General features: G+C 36.5%; 1 protein-coding gene across 1 annotated transcript in view; it reads right to left on the bottom strand.

Moving 5' to 3' along the window:
- The window catches only part of LOC120500661 (cilia- and flagella-associated protein 47-like), a gene marked incomplete at its 5' end in the record, with an annotated part of 182,121 nt that overhangs the window by 83,314 nt on the left and 80,056 nt on the right, over positions 1-18,751 (bottom strand). Inside the window, one exon of the mRNA XM_039705832.1 lies at positions 18,429-18,526. Within this exon, the coding sequence (XP_039561766.1) occupies positions 18,429-18,526 (98 nt within the window). The remainder of the gene's footprint in view (positions 1-18,428; positions 18,527-18,751) is intronic.

The following is an 18,751-nucleotide window of genomic DNA, read 5'->3' as shown; positions in this document are numbered from 1 at the left end:
CTTATTTGGTCTCTTTTCTTTGCTCTAACCAAGCAGTTTATTTCAAAATCCATGTCGGTTTGGCTTTTTTTAACATATAGTGATTTGTTTCTCACAGAAAAATTATTCCATATAGTTTTTTTAAAAGTAAATAATTCAAGTGGCAATATGAAAGGAGAAAAATATAAAATGCCTATTAAAATTAATAACACACTAAAAGTGAATATGAAATACTTTTATGACCCCACACAGAGCTGCCTCCCACTGATTTCTGTCTGCCTATGATTTGGTACATTTCTATACATTTCCATTTATAGACAATGATACTGGAATATACATAAAAAACATTTAATGTTCTACAGATGGCAAGATTATACCAACAATTTAAATCATTTAAGTGCCTTGCATCACTAAAATGGGATTTAAATTTGCCATAAAATATTTTAAAGCTCAGATTAATAGTTTTTACTGGTGTAAACAAGTTTCTAAATCTATCTACCATTTTATTGCCAAAGGCTTCATAACAATTTTATAGTAAAACATCTACATGCTGTGTTGAAGAAATACTTTTACAGTAAAAAGGAAATATGGGACAGCAGATTTAGGAAAAAAGCAGCAACTATGAAAGAAATCTGTTTAATCTTGTACACAAAGGAAATTTTACATTGCCAGTATTATCATAAAACAATTTTCTCTTGCCAGTATAAAATTAATGCTTAAGATTATGTATTTCCTTGGAATTTCCCAGGAAATTTGCCTAGAATTGCCATACACATTTCAATGATCTGCTACTTCATAGATGGTAATAAGAGTAGATGTATATTTATCAGCAGTATATACATAGTTTTTTTAACATTTCTAGGCCTTAAACTAGGATAAATAACAAAATGCCCATGCAATTGCTAAGAGTATTATTTTTCTTGAAAGTGCCATTTTATCAGACGTAATGTGAAAGAGGAATATCACAGGCAATTTCCAAACACATTTATAGTCATTAATTTAGTTCCACATTTCAGTGCTGAGTATTTTATAAACATTTTGACAGAGGAGAAATGTAAAAGTTGAGAATAGAAGGAAATTAATCTCTTTCCTCAAACATTTCTTATATCAAAGCTGCCAGTCACCAAAATAGAGCCCCTTTTGTGCAATATGTCATGCTATTATTCCTTTAGAACTTCCAATTACCCACTTCTTGTCCAGTGCAGGTTATTTAAAATAATCTCACCAGAGTTGAAATTAAATAAAATGAAATGTAAATATGAGAAAACATTTATTCTCTATGGAAATTGAAAAAATAATGGACTTCTAATACTCAATCCTACATTAATAGCCTAAGTCTATGAATAGGTTTGATACTTTGTAAACCAGACTGTTGTTTCAAACGATGCTCACCATCATCAATTGGTCATTTGTGATATTATACTTGTTTGGTGAAATATTTTCCTGACACATTTTTTGCCAAAGATTTTCTCATAATTCCTTTCTATATTTCTTCTTTGAGCAACTGAATCTAATTTATTTAAGTCCATAATATGCAATTTTACTTTTATTAATGGGTACACTGCACTGAGCTATCAACTAATCCCCTTCTAAGTTCAACAGAGTAATTTTCAGGGAGATGGACACATTCTACAATTAATTTGCATAACAATTCTCTGTGTTCCATCTTCAGTAATAATCCTATTCTCACCATCAGCAGGTGTCAATAAAAGCCCTGCCTGGCCAAAGTGTCTAGGAGACTGACTACAATTCTTATTCTTTAGAAGAATTGTTTTAAATTAAAATCCAATTTCATTAAGGACGTGGCATTCATTCCACATTGTCTGAAGCTTTTTCAATCCATAGACCTTGAGGTGAAAGCATTTGTATTTGCTCCTGAGTTTGCCAGGCTGTGGCTATAGAAGCAAATTTTCAAGTTGAGTAAGCAGCAAAAAAAGTTATTTTTATAGGCCTGGTGAGATAATTCAGCAGAAATTCTTCCTTTGTAGGTTCTTGTCCAAACTATGGTTCTTCTAGATGGGCAAGTAACAAGTACCTTCCTTCTTTGTGCTGCACCTGACAAGCAGGAATGTTGCTTACACAAGGACTGAATTTGGAATGGTGGCAATATTGATGAAAAAACTAATCATGGCTTCTCTCTTCCATAGGCTCAAAATGACCAGAGCTTTCAACATCCCCATCAGTGTCTACATGTCAGTAGCAGGAGTTAGAGACTCCTGCTGTATTCTCATTATTAACTCATTTCTGTTTCTTGGAACAAAAGAGGGAGCTGCTCCAGTGAGTTGAGCAGCACCAGCTGATAACAGTTTCAGGACCATGTCCAACAGGGCTCAGCCCAGTTTGGTCACACTACTTCTTGAAATCAGTTCTGGCTCTTGAAGTGGTTGATGGAAAGTGCGCCCAAGTCACACCTCATTGCCCTTTTCCACACACACTCCCAACCCAGACAAGCACATCCACACTCAGTTGGGCCTTTCTGGCACTCATCATTCACGTGGAACTCCTGACCTCCTCTGTCCTGAGGGGCTGAGTCCTTCAGGCTCCCTGCTCCTAAGTCAAAGGAGAAGATCTTTGTGGAGTGAACCATTTCCCTCACTGTACAATCTCCTTAAGCTCCTTTTTTGGTTTGCTTTTTTTTTTTTTTTCCTCTCTGAGATGTAAATGAATGTCCAAGATAATCCTCTCCTTTCCATGGAGGGTTATGAGGCTAGAGAACCACAGCATTGCTATTCTCTTGATACTGTTTTTTCCCATTTTAATTGGCATATTTTGGCTTATAAAATAGCAGCTCTCAAAAAGGCACCAACTGTTCATCAGCAGTGAAGTCTATCATAACAGCAGATTGAACTACTTGAAATTTAGAACTAAACACCTTAAGCAAATTACATATTTGTAAAACCTGCTTAGCAAGGAATCCAGTCTTACTGCAGTACAGGAAATTAACTAGAAGGGAAAAATTTGCACAGAACATTTAATATCAGAAGCTAAAAGGGCAGTGAGTTTCAGGTTTAAATTTACATATAAATTTACATAGAAAAATCACACCGAATTGAATTTCTTTTAGCTGAAATGTGCATTAGTGCCTAAGTAATAATGCCCTGGAACAGAATACAGCAATGATTAGTTCATAAGTTATTACAATAATTCTAAGTTCCCTGACAAAAAATTACAACACTGTTAACCTCTTAATGGGGCCTACATATTGTACCAAGCAAACAAACTGGGAAAACAATGTTTTGCAAGAGGTGATTGCAAAAATTATTTTTCTGAAATGGAAGGAAAGGAATAGACTGAAAAAACATTACATTTAATGACTGAATCAATCTATGATGTCCTCAGCTGCACCCAAAGATACCACAACCCACACCAAACTGATATTGCAATAATTTATACACATAAAGGAAAACTAATGAACTAAATAATGTGAACATATTTGGATTTACATGTAAAGACAGACAGAAAAAGCTGCATCAAAGATGAGTTGAATGCTAAGCAAAGTGTTATTTTAAGATAATTATAAGAAGCATACCTGACAAGGGGATACAGACTGACTCAAAGTAAAATTAACATCCCAAATTCCCCCAACTGAGGAAGTAATAACTATGCTCATGTCTTAATGAATACTTTTTTTAATTTGAAATCAAGGGCACCTCTGCATCCATGGAGACTGAAGCTCAGTAACTCCCCATACTCCTGAGATCCAAATCCTGAGGAAGATTTCCTTCTCAGTGTTCTCAGTGTTAGAAAAAATTATCAATTACAGCTATTGTTGCCAATGTCTATACTGAAGATTGGCACTTCCAGTGATCAGCTCAGTTGCCTAAATCACCTCATACATTAAGCTGGCTTATCAAAGCTCAGTTGGGTTTGACAGCCCTACTAAAAAAATGTAGAAGTCAATCTTTTCCATTTGCAGAATCAATGGAGAAGGACATCACAGAATCACAGAATTGTTTGGGTTGGAAGAGACCTTAAAGATCATCTCACTTCACGGGCAGGGACACCTTCCACTAGAACAGATTGCTTAGAGTTCCATCCATCCTGGCCTTTAACACTTCCAGAGATGGGCATCCACAGCTTCTCCAGGGAATCTGTGCCAGGGCCTCACCACCCCCACAGCAAGAAACTTCTCCTAATATCCAATCTAAATCTACTCTCTGTCAGTTTGAGGCCATTCTCCCTTGTCCTGTCACTGCATGCTCTTGCAGAAAGTTTCCCTCTGTCTTTCCTGGAGGCTCCCTTCAGGCACTGGAAGATCACAATTAGGTCACCCTGCAGCCTTCTCTTCTCCAGGCTGAACAATCCCAATTCTCTCATCCTTCCCTCCTAGGAGAGATGATCCCTTTAATCATCCTGGTGGCCTCCTCTGGGTTTTTTCCCCAGAGGTCCCTGTCCTTCCTGTGCTGGGGACCCCAGAGCTGGACTCAGCCCTGCAGGTGGGGCCTCACCAGAGCAGAGCAGAGGAACAGAACCCCCTCCCTCACCTGCTGCACACGCTGCTGTTGATGCAGCCAAGGACACGTTTGGCATTCTGGACTGCAGAAAGATGGGCTGCTTCTGATATCTGACACTGAATTAATGTAACAAAGGACCAAATTAATCTTCAGAGGATTTTACAGGAAAATCATTTACACCTACTTTGTCATCAACAATTTATGAAAGCATGACTCAGCAAGTGACAGATTTCAATACAGCCTCTATTCATCATTTTTATGGGTCACTTTGCTGTGCAGATGCATGCACACAATGTATGAAGTGCCAATGATAGAAACAGTTTGAATCAAATCAATAGATGTATTTACATTCCTTGGGTGATAGGACTATTTTGTGTGATGTAAATCCAGGCTGCATCTCTCAAAAACAGACATTTCTCTTTTTTTTTTTTTTCCAGATTGTCCTTTCTCCTTCAGACTCTCATATCCACAACAGCAGAACAAAATAATTAAGGTCAGTATCACTCAATAAAAATCACTAGAAAGTGCAACATTTCCAAGTGAGAAATGTACTGTTCTTAGATAATGAAGTCAAGAGAGATATTAGTGACTACTTCATTTTCAAAGTCAGTTATGTCTCATGGAGTTGTAATATGCAACCTCTTTTGCAAGCATGCCATCACACTGATATACCTGTCCAAAATCAGCGTGAAAATAGTGAAAATCAGAATTTGTGACCCTTCCTTTCAGGGAAGTTAAGGAGATGCAAAATTTAGGATACTTTCAAATTCCAAATACCTTCTGATATATCAGGTAGACAGTTTGCAAAACCTGTCTTTTTCAAGCATTTCTCTCTGATCTACACTAAATCTTACTCTCAGAGATCTTTTTGAATGTAGTTCAGGTTAAATGTTTAAGTAAATCTGTGTCCCTTATTTACCACAGAACTGCACTATTATCCCTGGACTCTACTGTGTACAGCACTTCAAAGTTTAGCTCCTGAACTAATTGTAGCTGCCCATATAATGCTACAACACCTAGCTGTAATTATTTTCTGGTGGTCTCACTGATTTGTTTTCAAGTGCTACATAAAGTCACAATAATGCCATAAATTCACAAATCAAATAGACTAGAACATACTTTGGAAGACTTGGTGAGTGCTGATGATTTCTGCATATTTATAAAGTCAGTAACTGAAACCACAGAATTGCTTCCAGGAATTAACTTTAATCTAATTTAATCAGTCTGTTAGTTTAATACTGGATTAATATTTAGCTCCAACTGTCCTGGGTTGAAAATTTGATGTGATAAGGTTAGAAATCTCTGACATGCAACTACAAACATGATGAAGTCTGTATCAGTGAAATGCTGAATATCAGCTCGCTCAGAACTGACCACGAAAAGGCAATGACCAGCACTGCCCATGTTCCAGTGCTTCAAAGACTTACAGAAATACCTGGTAAAAATAAATTTACAACCACCTATCAGAACCCAAAAGCTAGAATAGCATTAGGACTAACTATTGCACTATTTCCACCAACTTTAAAGACTCCTGAAAAATGTGGAAGAAAATAATCTACTATCTACTATATATCTACTGGTGTGCCTCTACTCATAGCCTATGCTCTTATGAGCTAACTAAAAGTACTTCTTTACTTTAAAAGTAGTAACTAACTCCAATAATATCTAATTTTATTGAATTTTTATAACCATACTAATGAGGTAATTTATATCTCAGCTACACCACCTACCATCAAGTTAATCAATCAGTGGAGGCCAAATGCGAATTAATTTGACTGTCTTAGATCTTGTACCTACTGTGACTCTCATTCTGTAGGTCTAAAAATAGATTTTTAAGGAAGCATTTCTTCACAATTTAGAAGACCGATACTATAAATTATCACTGGGACAAAACACATAGAGGTAGAGATAATTTTAATAGAAAGCTGAAATTGTTTCTGCTGAGAAAAACTTTTTCTCCTGAATTTTCTAGAATTAGAATTCCTCTGATAAAATCTTTCTCTACTAGATTCTAGACACTTGGGTTTTTTAAATCCAACTTTTATTTTTAGCATATCTCTGCAGTCTCAGGAGCCAGACAGTGTTATAATATGAAGAGAACTTCTTAAATGTTCATAGTTTTTCTGAAAAAAGAATTATATATAAATCAAAAGGAACAATCTCTATAAGAGTTATCTCATTTTCTGTTCCTTACTATGACTTGTAAGATCAGATAGACTTTGAAAACAGCCTCATTGCTAGTTGTTGCTCCAGGAAAAGTTAACTTTTAAACCCTTGAAGTTTGCTCATAGATTACTGTCTCACATGAAACAATAAATGCTGCATTATAAATATTGACTTCAATGCTAGAGGTATCTGCAGTCTGTCCCACACACTGCCTTAGCAGTTACTCTACAAAAGTAATACAAACTCACTATATCCCAAGCAATGTTTATTAATAATATTTACATCTATATTTATATATATTCTTATTGATGTTAGCTGTTACTAGAACCTCTTAAAAAGCAAAAATTAGGGCAATCTAAAGCAAGGCCCACACTTGCATTTCCCTGGGTCTCTGCAGTCTGACTACTTCTGCTGTCAATCAGAAAGAAGCCTCTTTGTCTCTATGGGGAAGATGTTGAAGAAAATAATATAGATAATCATGAATCCATGAATTATAGAGTGATTTAAATACTAATTTATCCACATTTCTGTCTGCTCAGTGTTGAACACCTGGCAGATCACCTTGTGAGGGAAAAAATTGCTAATATAATCACCTGAAATATACTTTTTTTTTGCATACCCAAATATTTGGACATGAGCCATTATTTCATCCTTTAACTTTTATACAAAAAAGCTGTCTCCTGAGGTTGCAGCTTCAAAACATGGATAAGTATCAGTGAGGTGCTTTCCAATTGTTATATTCATCCTACTGTCACATTCTGCTGTGTAGGGTTCACACAGAACAGATCTGCTGCATTCATTTTTCTAGACTGCCAAAACCAAGGAGATTTGAAGATTGGAACCATTAATGATAATACCCTGCCTCTGCTTAGAACTGCATGTAAACAGCAAAATTGCACCAGAGTCTTTTTAAAGCACCACAAAGGGTTCAGAAGCAGTGTGTGAGTGGTCTGGGAGCCTTCACAAACAGCAACAGCAGCACAAGTTTCAACTCACAAGCACAAACTTGTGGAAGTGTGGGTGGGCAACGTGTTTCAGAGATACATTACCAAATTTGGGTACTCATGTGGTTCTAAAGGGCTTTAGAGAGAGAAAAAATCCCCACAGATTTGGCAAAGACAAAACTATTGTCTCCACACTTATGAGGAAACCAAAGTCAATCCCTTGCAGGCTTTGGTTTTATTAAAGCAGAAACTAATAATTGACTGTTCAAAACAGACCTTCCCCTCTGGCTTATCTCCTGCTGTACAGATCCTGCTTCGAGATCACATATCAGATATTTCCTCTCAAGACAGAAAATACTACTTTTCAAGTACATGGATGGATTAAAAAGTCTCTTGACATAGTGAACCAGTGATGTACCAGAATTTTCTACATGAAATAGACAACTGCTAATGAGTAAGCGTTTAAAGCAATAACAGTCTTTTAGACACCTTACATCAAAATGCAAGAATCACCTTCCATTTTGACCTCTACATTCAACCTGAATAAATCCATTAGAATATTTGCAAGGCAAAGTAACTATTGGACTTCATTTTTCTAAACAATTTGAGATAATGGACCTGAATTTATTAACCTAAGTTACGCCTCTGTTTACTGTTACAATTTAGGAAATAAAAGTAAACAGCAAAGTAAAATACAGTAACAGAAGTTTAAATTGTAAATTGTTACAATGTTTAAATGTTGAAGATACTAATAATTATCAATTGATATTGATAAAATTGATTAAGTTAAAATTATAAATATGTTTGTCTTCTCTGCATTTAGAACTAAAAATATGTGCCAATGTACAAACTACTCATAATAAGTCAAAGGATTATTTAATTAATGAATAATGAACATGAAATTTATTTTAACTTGAAACTTCCTGATTTCACAGATGGTTCCTTTAAACAGATAAAATTCTTTATAAATTATCCTTTCTTAAGCCCAGAGAAATATATGTGATTACTGAGTAAATATTAACAACCTCCTTCCATGTAAAATGAATAGTGTTATTTTTTACTTCCAATTTCTCTCAAACAGCTTCAGCTGGAATTTTTTCAGTAGAAATATTTGCTGCAGGGAATCAATTTTATGGCCTTCAGGTTAGTTCGTTTTATACAAATAGGTCTGCAGATTCAACTGAGGTAGTCTCTATGATCACTGAGAATTTAGTTTTTCTTTAGTCTTCTAAGATTTCAGTTAGAATTATTTTCATTTACCTTTACACAAGGAATTCAAATCAAGCAACAAATTTATTTTTACGAGGCTGGAGAAAAGTCTTCAGACAGTAACAGACACTGGGCCCTCCATCCTGCTGAGTGTGATGACTTGAGTGAATGTCAGACTGTCACATTTACACAGTAACTCCTTATGCTGATTTAAACAGAAGAGGAGAAATCTTTATTACTTTTTCAGCAGGCCAAATAATCTAAAATAGGTAGGGCTGTAGCCTAAAGTCAAAACATCCACTAAAACTGTGTAACTTACACCAAGTAATTCCTGAGTTAATGGAATTCTTCAGACTTCAACACAGCACCTTTTTTCAAATCAAATCCTTACTCAACTGGCTTTATGTACCTACTTGAAGTTCCTGATTTAAGTGTTATGAATATTTTCATGTGTGCATTAACTTGTTGATCATTGCAATGATCTAATTTAGTCATCACTGGCTGTTTCCGAAGCTGTGCACGATGTCCATAGAAATTCATCAGAAAAGAACAACTAGCTCCTTTAACCCATGTTCTAAAGATGCAGAAATATTTTATTTGTTAAAATGTTATTTGATTTGAATTTAAAAAAAAATGATATGTTTGCTATTATAAAATTTTATTTGACTTTCACTCCAGAATTTTTAAACAGTATTCTGATCATGGGAACACAGCAATACTATTTTAGAGAAGCAGGGATACTTGTCCATTTTTTGGGAGCAGTAGTACCCCTGCCAAAACAGTCTTAAACACAGAGCTGTCTGTTCTACAGATGGACAACCTTCATAGGAACTGAACAAATAATAAAGATCCCTTCCTCTTATTCCTTCATCTTACACAAGGAAAACAGAGATTTCTCACCCAGTCACATTAATCACTGGGGGGGAAACAGTGCAGCAGCACCAGTTTTCTTGGCAGCTCTGAAAAATGGCAGGACAGGTTTAAAGGTTAGACTTCTGCAGAAAAAATCACAGAAGGTCACTTTTAAGAGCCTCCAAACATAGTTGGAAAATTTACACTTAACTACATCTTTTGAACAAATTCTCACTGTTCTCTTTAATGTTCCTCTCACTTTTATTTATTTAAAGAAAAAAAAAAAACAAAACCATCAAAAGTAAACCCAAACAAATATAAAAAAATCCCACCCAGCTCTAAGAGTGTACATACAACCATGTTTTATCTTGAGCCAAAAACCTAGCATAAGTTCCTAGCCTTGACAGAATGACAGGGAACAGAGTTCAAACATTTTCCTTTCAATAATGTTACTTTACTACCTAGTTCAATCTGCACTCCAGGCCATCAGTGAGCAAATTTTTCTTAAAAAGAACTTTTTCCATGGACTTGCTGTGTGTAATGGTTGAGAAAAAAACCCTCTTGTTTTGATTGCTAAGCCCCAGGGGAGCAACAGCAGTTATGGACTAAGGGAATTGGTAGTTTCGTTATTCAGGGCAATTCTCTTTCTTCACATAACAGTTATTTTTCATAGATATGACTATTTGTCCAGATGAAACATCCCCTCTAATTATTTGGTTTAGATCTAACCTCACATTTTTGTTCTGTGGCAGTTACTGACAGCTCAGACGTCATTTTGTGATCTACATTAGCTCCCTGGTCTTATGTCAGAGAACTGATTATTCATCTGTAGAGACAAGAGGAGGGGGCTGGCAGCTGCTAACATTTCTATAAATAAATTCACTCACATTTTTATACTTCTAATAATTTTCCCTTTTTTTTTTAATTCTTTTTAAAATGAGCTATACAAATATGTCTGGTCTGAACTATTTTGCCTAACTGCTTTTAGTTAGAGTGATTAATAATTACTACCTTCTCAAATTTGTTTTTTTCTTCCACCAACCATGTTGCCATGGTTCTTTTTGTACTACCAACTGTCATCAAAGCATATGATAGAAATTAAAAAATCTTAAGGCATGATTCATAACTCCAGGTTACTCAATTTCTGAGAACATGATCCAAGTTCCAGCCATATATGACAATATTCAGACTACAGCTTTGCACAGGATTTATGAAAAATTAATGTACCACAGCTATGAAAACAGTGTGTTACTGTCTGCAACTGCCAAGTTACATAATTACAAAACATTCTTGATTATATGCTTTTTACTTTTAAATAAATAATTTAAAATGTAATAAGGGAGACACTGACACGTAATTTAGATTCTGTTGGTTTTCTCTAACACCAGTGACACTTGTAACAAGATCTCTGCATTATACCTGTGAATTGACATAATGCAGTTACCACAAAATAAAAATTCCTGCTAGAATAACCACATTGCAGTGTTCTTTGACAGGATGGTTACAAAGATTTGGGTGCTGTGATCTGTCCATACCAGCTGGCAGTGAGACACAGAAGGAGGAGACGGAGCAGAGCAGTGTCAACATCCACAACCTGTAATGTCCATTAATGTTTTGCTTATAAGTGGTTCTGTTTCAGTCCCATGAGGTTAAACATCCATCAGTGGTTGAAGAACATTAGATGAGCATGTGGAAGATATTCTCCAGTTAAACTACACCCAAAACAGGTGGATTTCATCCACTCCAGGACTGCTGTGATACAGATGAAGGAGCAGTAAGTGGGAGCCATCAGGAGAGACAGCCTAAAAACACACCATTTCTGTGTACTGAGAGTTTAACACCAATGCATATTGCTTGTGAGTTCCCTTCAAGTAATTAAGCAGAAAAAGGAAAGATGCTGGAAAGAGGCATGGCCTGGGGAAAATTAACACATATTTTCTGAGATTTCTTACTGTTGTGACTCTCTGTAAAACAACTATAGGTTTAAAACAGAGCTCCATCATCCACTGATGGGTTCTACTTCTGCAGACCCAAAGCATGATTCCCAGGTTCTAAAGATCTGTCAAGGCTTTTGTGGGGAATTATTCCTTGAGCCAATAAATCCTACAAGAAGCAGCACATCACAGAGTTGGCAAGGGTGATACTTCTGATGTACAACTTACAAATACATTAGAAGGCAAAATTATTTCTGTATGCGAAGAGTTTGAGGAGTACCACAGAATTGTTTGAGTTGGACAAAACATTAAAGAGCATCTCATTCCAACCCCCCTGCCGTGGGCAAGGACACCTTCCACCAGACCAGGTTGCTCAAAACCCCATCCAGCCTGGCCTTGGACAATTCCTGGGATGGGGCAGCCACAGCTTCTCTGGGCAGTCTGCCAGGGCCTCACCACCCTCACAGGAAAGAGTCTTTTCCTTACACCTGATCTAAACCTACTCTCTCTCAGTTTGCAGTCACTGCCCCTTGACTAACCACTACATGTCCTTGACTAACCACTACATGTCCTTGTCATAAGTCCCTCTCCAGCTCTCTTGTATCTCCCTTTAGGTACTGGAAGGCTGCTCGAGCCCCATCTCCCTCTGTCCTCACAGGGGGGATGCTCCAGCCCTTCTGTGGACTTTCCAACACGTTCATATCCTTCCTATTTTGCGGACTCTAGAGCTGGACCCAGCACCGCAGGTGGGGCCTCACCAGAGCAGAGGGGCAGAATCCCCTCCCTCACCTGCTGCCCATGCTTCTCTTGATGCAGCCCAGGACACATTTGGCTTTGTGGGCTGCAAGTGCTCACAGCTGGGTCTCACATAACACCCCCAAGTCTTCTCCTCAGAGCTGCTCTCAATCCGTCATCTGCCCAACCTGTATTTGTGCTTGGGAGTGCCCTGAGCCCATTGCAGGACCTTCCTCTTGGCCTTTTGAACGTTATGAGGTTTGTGCAGGCAATTCTTAGAATTCATCATTAATTTGAAAAGCTGTCAGCTACTAATGAACAACAGTCTGATCTAGCTTGTGCTATCTAGATGTCACTAACAGTAAAACCCTACTCAAATATACTTCAGAATTTTTTTTAAAAATAAAATATACATTTGAAAATACACTTCTGCAACATATACCACCCCCACTCTTACAAGTTTCTTCTTTTGCGATTTATTAGACTGCCACAGGCTGGTCTAGACAAGACAAAATTAAATAAAAATATGCTAATACTTTCATAAGACAAAAATGAATAAATTCCTGAGCAGACTGTGATCACAGAGCATACTTTCTCCCTTTTTCCCTGAACTACTTTTCAGCTGATCTCTTTTAATAGAGTTGATGATCTTTGTCAGGGTGAAATGAAACCTGAAATTTGCATTGGTGGAAAGAAAGCCAAAGCCGAGAAGTGTCCAACATCACTCTCCCTTACATCATGCAGTTCAAAACAGAATGATTTTCTAAAATGATAGAACAGAAATGATGCCTCACAAATCTGAAATTTCTTTACTGGAATTAATCCCAGAACAGTGCTATGGAAATGCTTCTACATGTAGCAGAGCTGATGGAGTATTTAATGACTGTGGGGAAATGTTCCCTACAGGTCAGCACTCCCAATTGCCCAAACTGGTTCTCCAGGTGGCCTGAAAGACAGAGGACAGTAAAAAAAGACAAATATTCTTAGAATTTAGATTGTTTTCTTTCATTATGACAGCTGGCAAAAAAGGAGGTTGAATCTGGGCAGGGACTGTTGAAGTTGTAAGGTTAAGTTGGAGGTGTTCAGTATAAGCAGCACTAAGACTGACTGGGTTTTTTCAGTATTACCAACACATGATAACATCCCTCCTCTGAAATACAGGTTTATCCTTCACACACTTGTGAGGGTTCCCCTGTTTACTAAGCTTTTGCAATCCTTCACAGCTGGAATGAATCCTTACAACCTTTCCAGGCTTCACTAATTATTTATTTTCTCTTAATATACACAGAAAGTAAACCTGCAGCTGGATACACTCCCTCCATTTCAGTAGGGCTATTCTTATTTCTGCAATGGTTGAGCACTGTATTTCAGAGCATTCAGGGCTTGGATTAGAAAAAAAAAATCTAGATCAGCAGGCTATAGACTTTAAAAAATCATTCATTTTAAATGAAAATCAGAAATCATGTACCAATCTGTCAAAGTTGGAAAAAAAACCCCAGCCAAACACGAAAACAGCCTTCCCCCCTTTATATCAAAAAAACCAAACCACCACCAGCAAACAAAGCAACAAACCACAACAAATACAAACCCCAAAACCTGGGGAAAAAATGAGAAATAAATCTATCATCTTCAAGAAGTTTAATGAACATTGAAAAACAGACTGTCATCCACTCCTTACTTGGAAATAGAAGCATGTGGAATGATCACAAAGAGAGTTAAAATCAATATTTTATTCAGCTATGTGCAGAGTAATGGCACCAAGCATTTATCCAACACAGGAGATACTATAAGTACTAATGACCAGGGAGAAAAAGTGAGAAGGGAAACTGCTTCTCTATCCCAAACCTTCTAAACATAAAAACATTAAACACTACTAGCACTATTAAGAGCCAAGTTTGTGGCCTTTTTTTTTTCCTTTTTTACTATAATTTTTCCACACACAGAAAATGAGATTACAATATTTTTATTCCTCAAATGTCATATTGACCTTTAAAGCATTGTATTATACTAAACAACCTGTGGTGGGCATTCTATTGACCACATGAACCAAAAATATTAAATCCTATGCAATTTAGAGACAGGTATGCCTCTAGTTGGGGGAACAACTGTGTTTCTATGTAAAAAATTAAGAAGAAACTATCACTTTTTAATTTAAAACAGCTATTTCCTTTACTTCCTTTCATTTATGGTTAAATTCTTAGGAGGTCTTCATTGAAATCCATTTCATAGGATATGATGAGTTGCAAGGGAACATCAAGTTCAACTCCTGGCCCTGCACAGGACATCCCAAGAGTCACCCCGTGTGCCTGAGAGCATTGTCCAAACACTTCTTGAGCTCTGCCAGACTTGGAAGCCCTGGGGAACCTGTGCCAGTGCCCAACCAGAAACCCACACTGTCTACTGAGGAGTAAGGACTACAATAGGATTTGTCTCTAAATCTCCAGTTAGATAACTTCTAACTGGATAACTTTCTCAGAAAAGGGTATTTTTTTACTGATGTACAGTGATTAAAATAATTGAAATTAGACTAGAGCTTAAAATTAATGACTTTTTCAATATGGCTTAAGACTTTCGATATTGACTTATTCAATATTTTTTATTTCCATAAACACCTTAATCATAATCTGGTTTATAGCAAAGTACAATCTTAAATTATTTCAGCTATAACAGATCAAAAGAATTTTAACAAAACTTTGGCAGCATAAAACTGGGCTTAATTCATTTAACTAATCAATCTTCTCTTGGAATTTTAGGTTGAGAGTAAAAAATCCTCTAGAAATGATATGTAGTGAGATGGATCTCAACAATGTAGAAATGCAAACTTAAAATATTTTCTAAAAAACGTGAGTTAAACCAAATTATCTCTAAGTCTTTCAGATACATATCTGCAGATAGGCTTTGATATTGAAATTTTTCACCTTAAGGATGTCAAGACATGGAAGTAACAAAGCAAACTAAAGGTAAATGTAACTGGAAAATCCTATGTTGTTCCAATTCAAGATCACTGATCTAATCAGAATTAAGCATTATGCAAAAGACAGATGAAAGCATATGCAATAATACTTATCACAGAAAATTCTGAAGAAATTAAACTAGGATGGCGACACAATGCATGAGTTTGGGATGGGGGCAGTACAGACCTAACTTTCAGGTAGGTATTTCTTTTTAGCTGATTTTATGCACTGAAAACAGAAGAAAGCAATTGTGCTGACACCAAGATGTGAGCTACAGACAATTGCATGGTGCTGCCATAGAACTTCTTGCTTCTTCAGAGTTCTCTGCACTCTTGAACAGAGGAGCAACATCAGCTGATGGCCAGTGCCTCAGGCCATCCATCAGGGCCAGAACATTCACAGAGTCAGAAATTGGCCTGAATCCTGAAACTTGTCACCTCCCCTTTCCACATGATGGGAGCTGTCACCCTGCCACAGGCACTGCACTTCAGACAGATGCCCATGAATGAAGTGCAAAATGCTGAGTCGACCTAAAGCGTTTCCAAACCCCAAACACAAAACTGGAATCTGCAAGCAAATATACTCATCAGCAATAACAGGACATGTGCCAAGATGATCCCACACTGTCCACTGTTCCTGGGGTGCCCCCCAGCCCTCAGCTCCCTGGGCCCTCCCTCTCTGCCTTCAGGTCACTGTGGCCACCATCAAGAACTGCAAGATGCCACACCTGGCTTGTTTAACATCTCCATCCTGCCACCTTTACCTCTGCTGCAGCTAATTTTGGATGTTTCAGAAGTCTGAACACTTGTGTAAGACAGAACAGTACTTTTGACATGCTGAGGATACATTTGAATTGTATTTGATGATGGGATTCAGCTATAACTCCTATACAAAAACAGTGTTATTAGTATTTTATATTAAATGTTGCTAATTATCTCCGTTCCAAGGGCCAGGAAGGAAGACTCTAAGGTCAAAAAGAGATCAATGTATTCATTAAATCTGACTCACTGATGTAGCAGATGTATCAGCTGTCTATGCTTTTTAAATATTTATGAGATTTTGAAGTAATTTCAAGTTCTCAACTTCACAAGGCTCTGTCTATGGTTTGCACTAGTAAGACCTTCCAATGTTTTATTGTTTTCATTACTGGGACATTCCATTCAAGATTAAATAAATCTCAGATGTAAATTTTTGGCCATTAGCTCTTGATACATGCTGGTCAGCAAAACTAAGACATCATCACTAAATATTCTTTAGCAAATGATCACATTTCTACTCCATTTTTTCTTTGGTAAGCTAAGTTGATAGAGCTATTTAACATTCATATGACAAGGCTTTTCCAGCTCCCCATGCTTCTAGGAGATTTCTTTGATTTTCTTCCAGTATTTCAAAATCATTTTTAACCTTCAAGAACCAGACGTGTGCACATTCTAATAATAGTACCACCAGCATGATTTCCTTTCTGTTCATGTCTGACCATTCTCCAGCAGTCAAGGACTGCATTGGCTCTCTTTCCTGGTGTCACACTGACAGCTCTACTGAGACATTAGCTAGGATAATCCCATTCCCTTACCTTAGAGATAGAAAGCTCTCACACTCACAATTAAGTGCCTGACATGTAACCAGTACATTCAGAAATCACAATTCCATAACAGTAACGACATGTTTTTATTTGCTAGTCAGAAATATTCATGTCATTTTCCAAACTCATCAATAAGAACAAATTTTTTACATTTTCCATAGAGATCTGAAGAAGAGACATAGCTACTGCTTTACTTCTTTCATCTTCCTTTAAAGGATTTATCAACATTTTAAGGCAAATCATTTCAGTGCCCTGAACATTGCAGAAGTATTGTACTTTAATGTGGGGTTTTTTAAGCTTTCACATTGAATTAGATTAAAATTTATAGGAATAGTTCAAATGCACCTTGAGAATTTCTCATACAATAGGAGTCAATAGTGTACTTCAAATCTAGCCTTCCCTTTTTCCACTTCAGAGAATTTTCAGATCAGAAAATGATACAAGGCAATGCATGATCCTGTGGGACAAAAATCTACACTACTCTTTTCAAGGTCTCAAATCACAAACTCCTTTAGTCCAGCTTTTATGTTTCTTACTAGCAGCAGACACCTCCCAGCATAGTCATCCAACACCAAGACTTTGAAAACATAATAATCTGTTTCTCTTCCCTAAAGAAGTTCACAGTCAGGACACTGAACTTCAAGGAAAGAAGAGCAAACCTGAAGTCACATATGGACAATGATATTTAAATATTTTAAGAAGTAGTTACTAGTTTGGTTTTTTACCCCCCATTTTAACACATGTAAAATCAACTGAGGAGACTCTCTCCATTCCCAGCATCTGTGACTGCAAGAGGTATGACCCTAGCACCTCCATCACATATTTTTATTTGCAAAAATGTTCCTGCCAAAAACACCATACCAGTTATTTCCACTCATACAACCTGTTACCAGCACCCGTTATTACAATGCATGCAGAAAGCAGGATGTCTAGACAACAAAGCAAAAATACATTTACAGAAGATAGAAAAAATATTAGGTCTGAAAACAAACACCTTACAAATGATAATTCAAAGACAAATAAAATTACAAAGCAGTGGGAAACAAAACCACTATTTATTAAGCAAACATACTAAAAATTATTTTATCTTTAGATAGTTAAATGACATAAAGCATACTTATTTAATATGATGCAATTGTTCTTCTAGTATGACTAATATAATTTAATTTTTTTTTAAGAATGACAGTATGTATTCATTTGGTAATACAAACATGATTAAATACACCCCAATGATTAAAGAAATTTAAATGACAATAATAATTTGGCATGCATGAAGTACTAAAAGAGACAAATTCTGTTGTGGACAACAGATATACTGAAGTTTTTAAAGAATTTAGGCTTGTTTGAGATCCAAAATTAAAAGCATATGTCAGAAGAATAAAGGTGTAATTTTTTCAACAGGGTAAAGAAGATGCTTTTATTCAAGCATTTATTTTAGTTCATATCACTGAGCTTAAATGAGATCTTAATAAATATTGAATTTTATTACTCAAAAAATTATTGTGTGGTCACTTAATAAAATTGATGAATCCTCTGAGAGAGCAGCCAGAACAACAATAAAAATTAAATTTTTTCTTCTAATGCAGTAGGACAAATTTAGCCATGTACAGTAATCTTACCAGAGCTTTGCAGTCCACATCTATTGTCCTTTCTGCTGCTGCAGGTGTGCTGAAAATCTTCAAGGAGTACCACACTTGGCAATGTGTAGAACTTTCTCCTATGTTAGAAAAACAAAAATGCCTTACAAATTATCCAGTGAGGTGATCAATCCTAGCAGCCTTCAAATCAATGAGAACTTTGAACTTTTAGCAGAAATGCCAGTCACTCTTCATACTGAGACCAAGCAAATCCTGAACTGATTTAATCTGTGTCAACAAACTGTATTATCTAATTCCTTCTTGCCAGGACTCAAAATAGTAACAAAATTAATATATACAAAAAT

This window comes from Passer montanus, unplaced genomic scaffold, assembly GCF_014805655.1.
Source record: "Passer montanus isolate IOZ18808 unplaced genomic scaffold, ASM1480565v1 scaffold186, whole genome shotgun sequence".
NCBI classification, from domain to species: domain Eukaryota; kingdom Metazoa; phylum Chordata; class Aves; order Passeriformes; family Passeridae; genus Passer; species Passer montanus.
The sequence above is the reverse complement of the archived record's forward strand: the minus strand, read 5'-3'. Positions and strand labels throughout refer to the sequence as shown.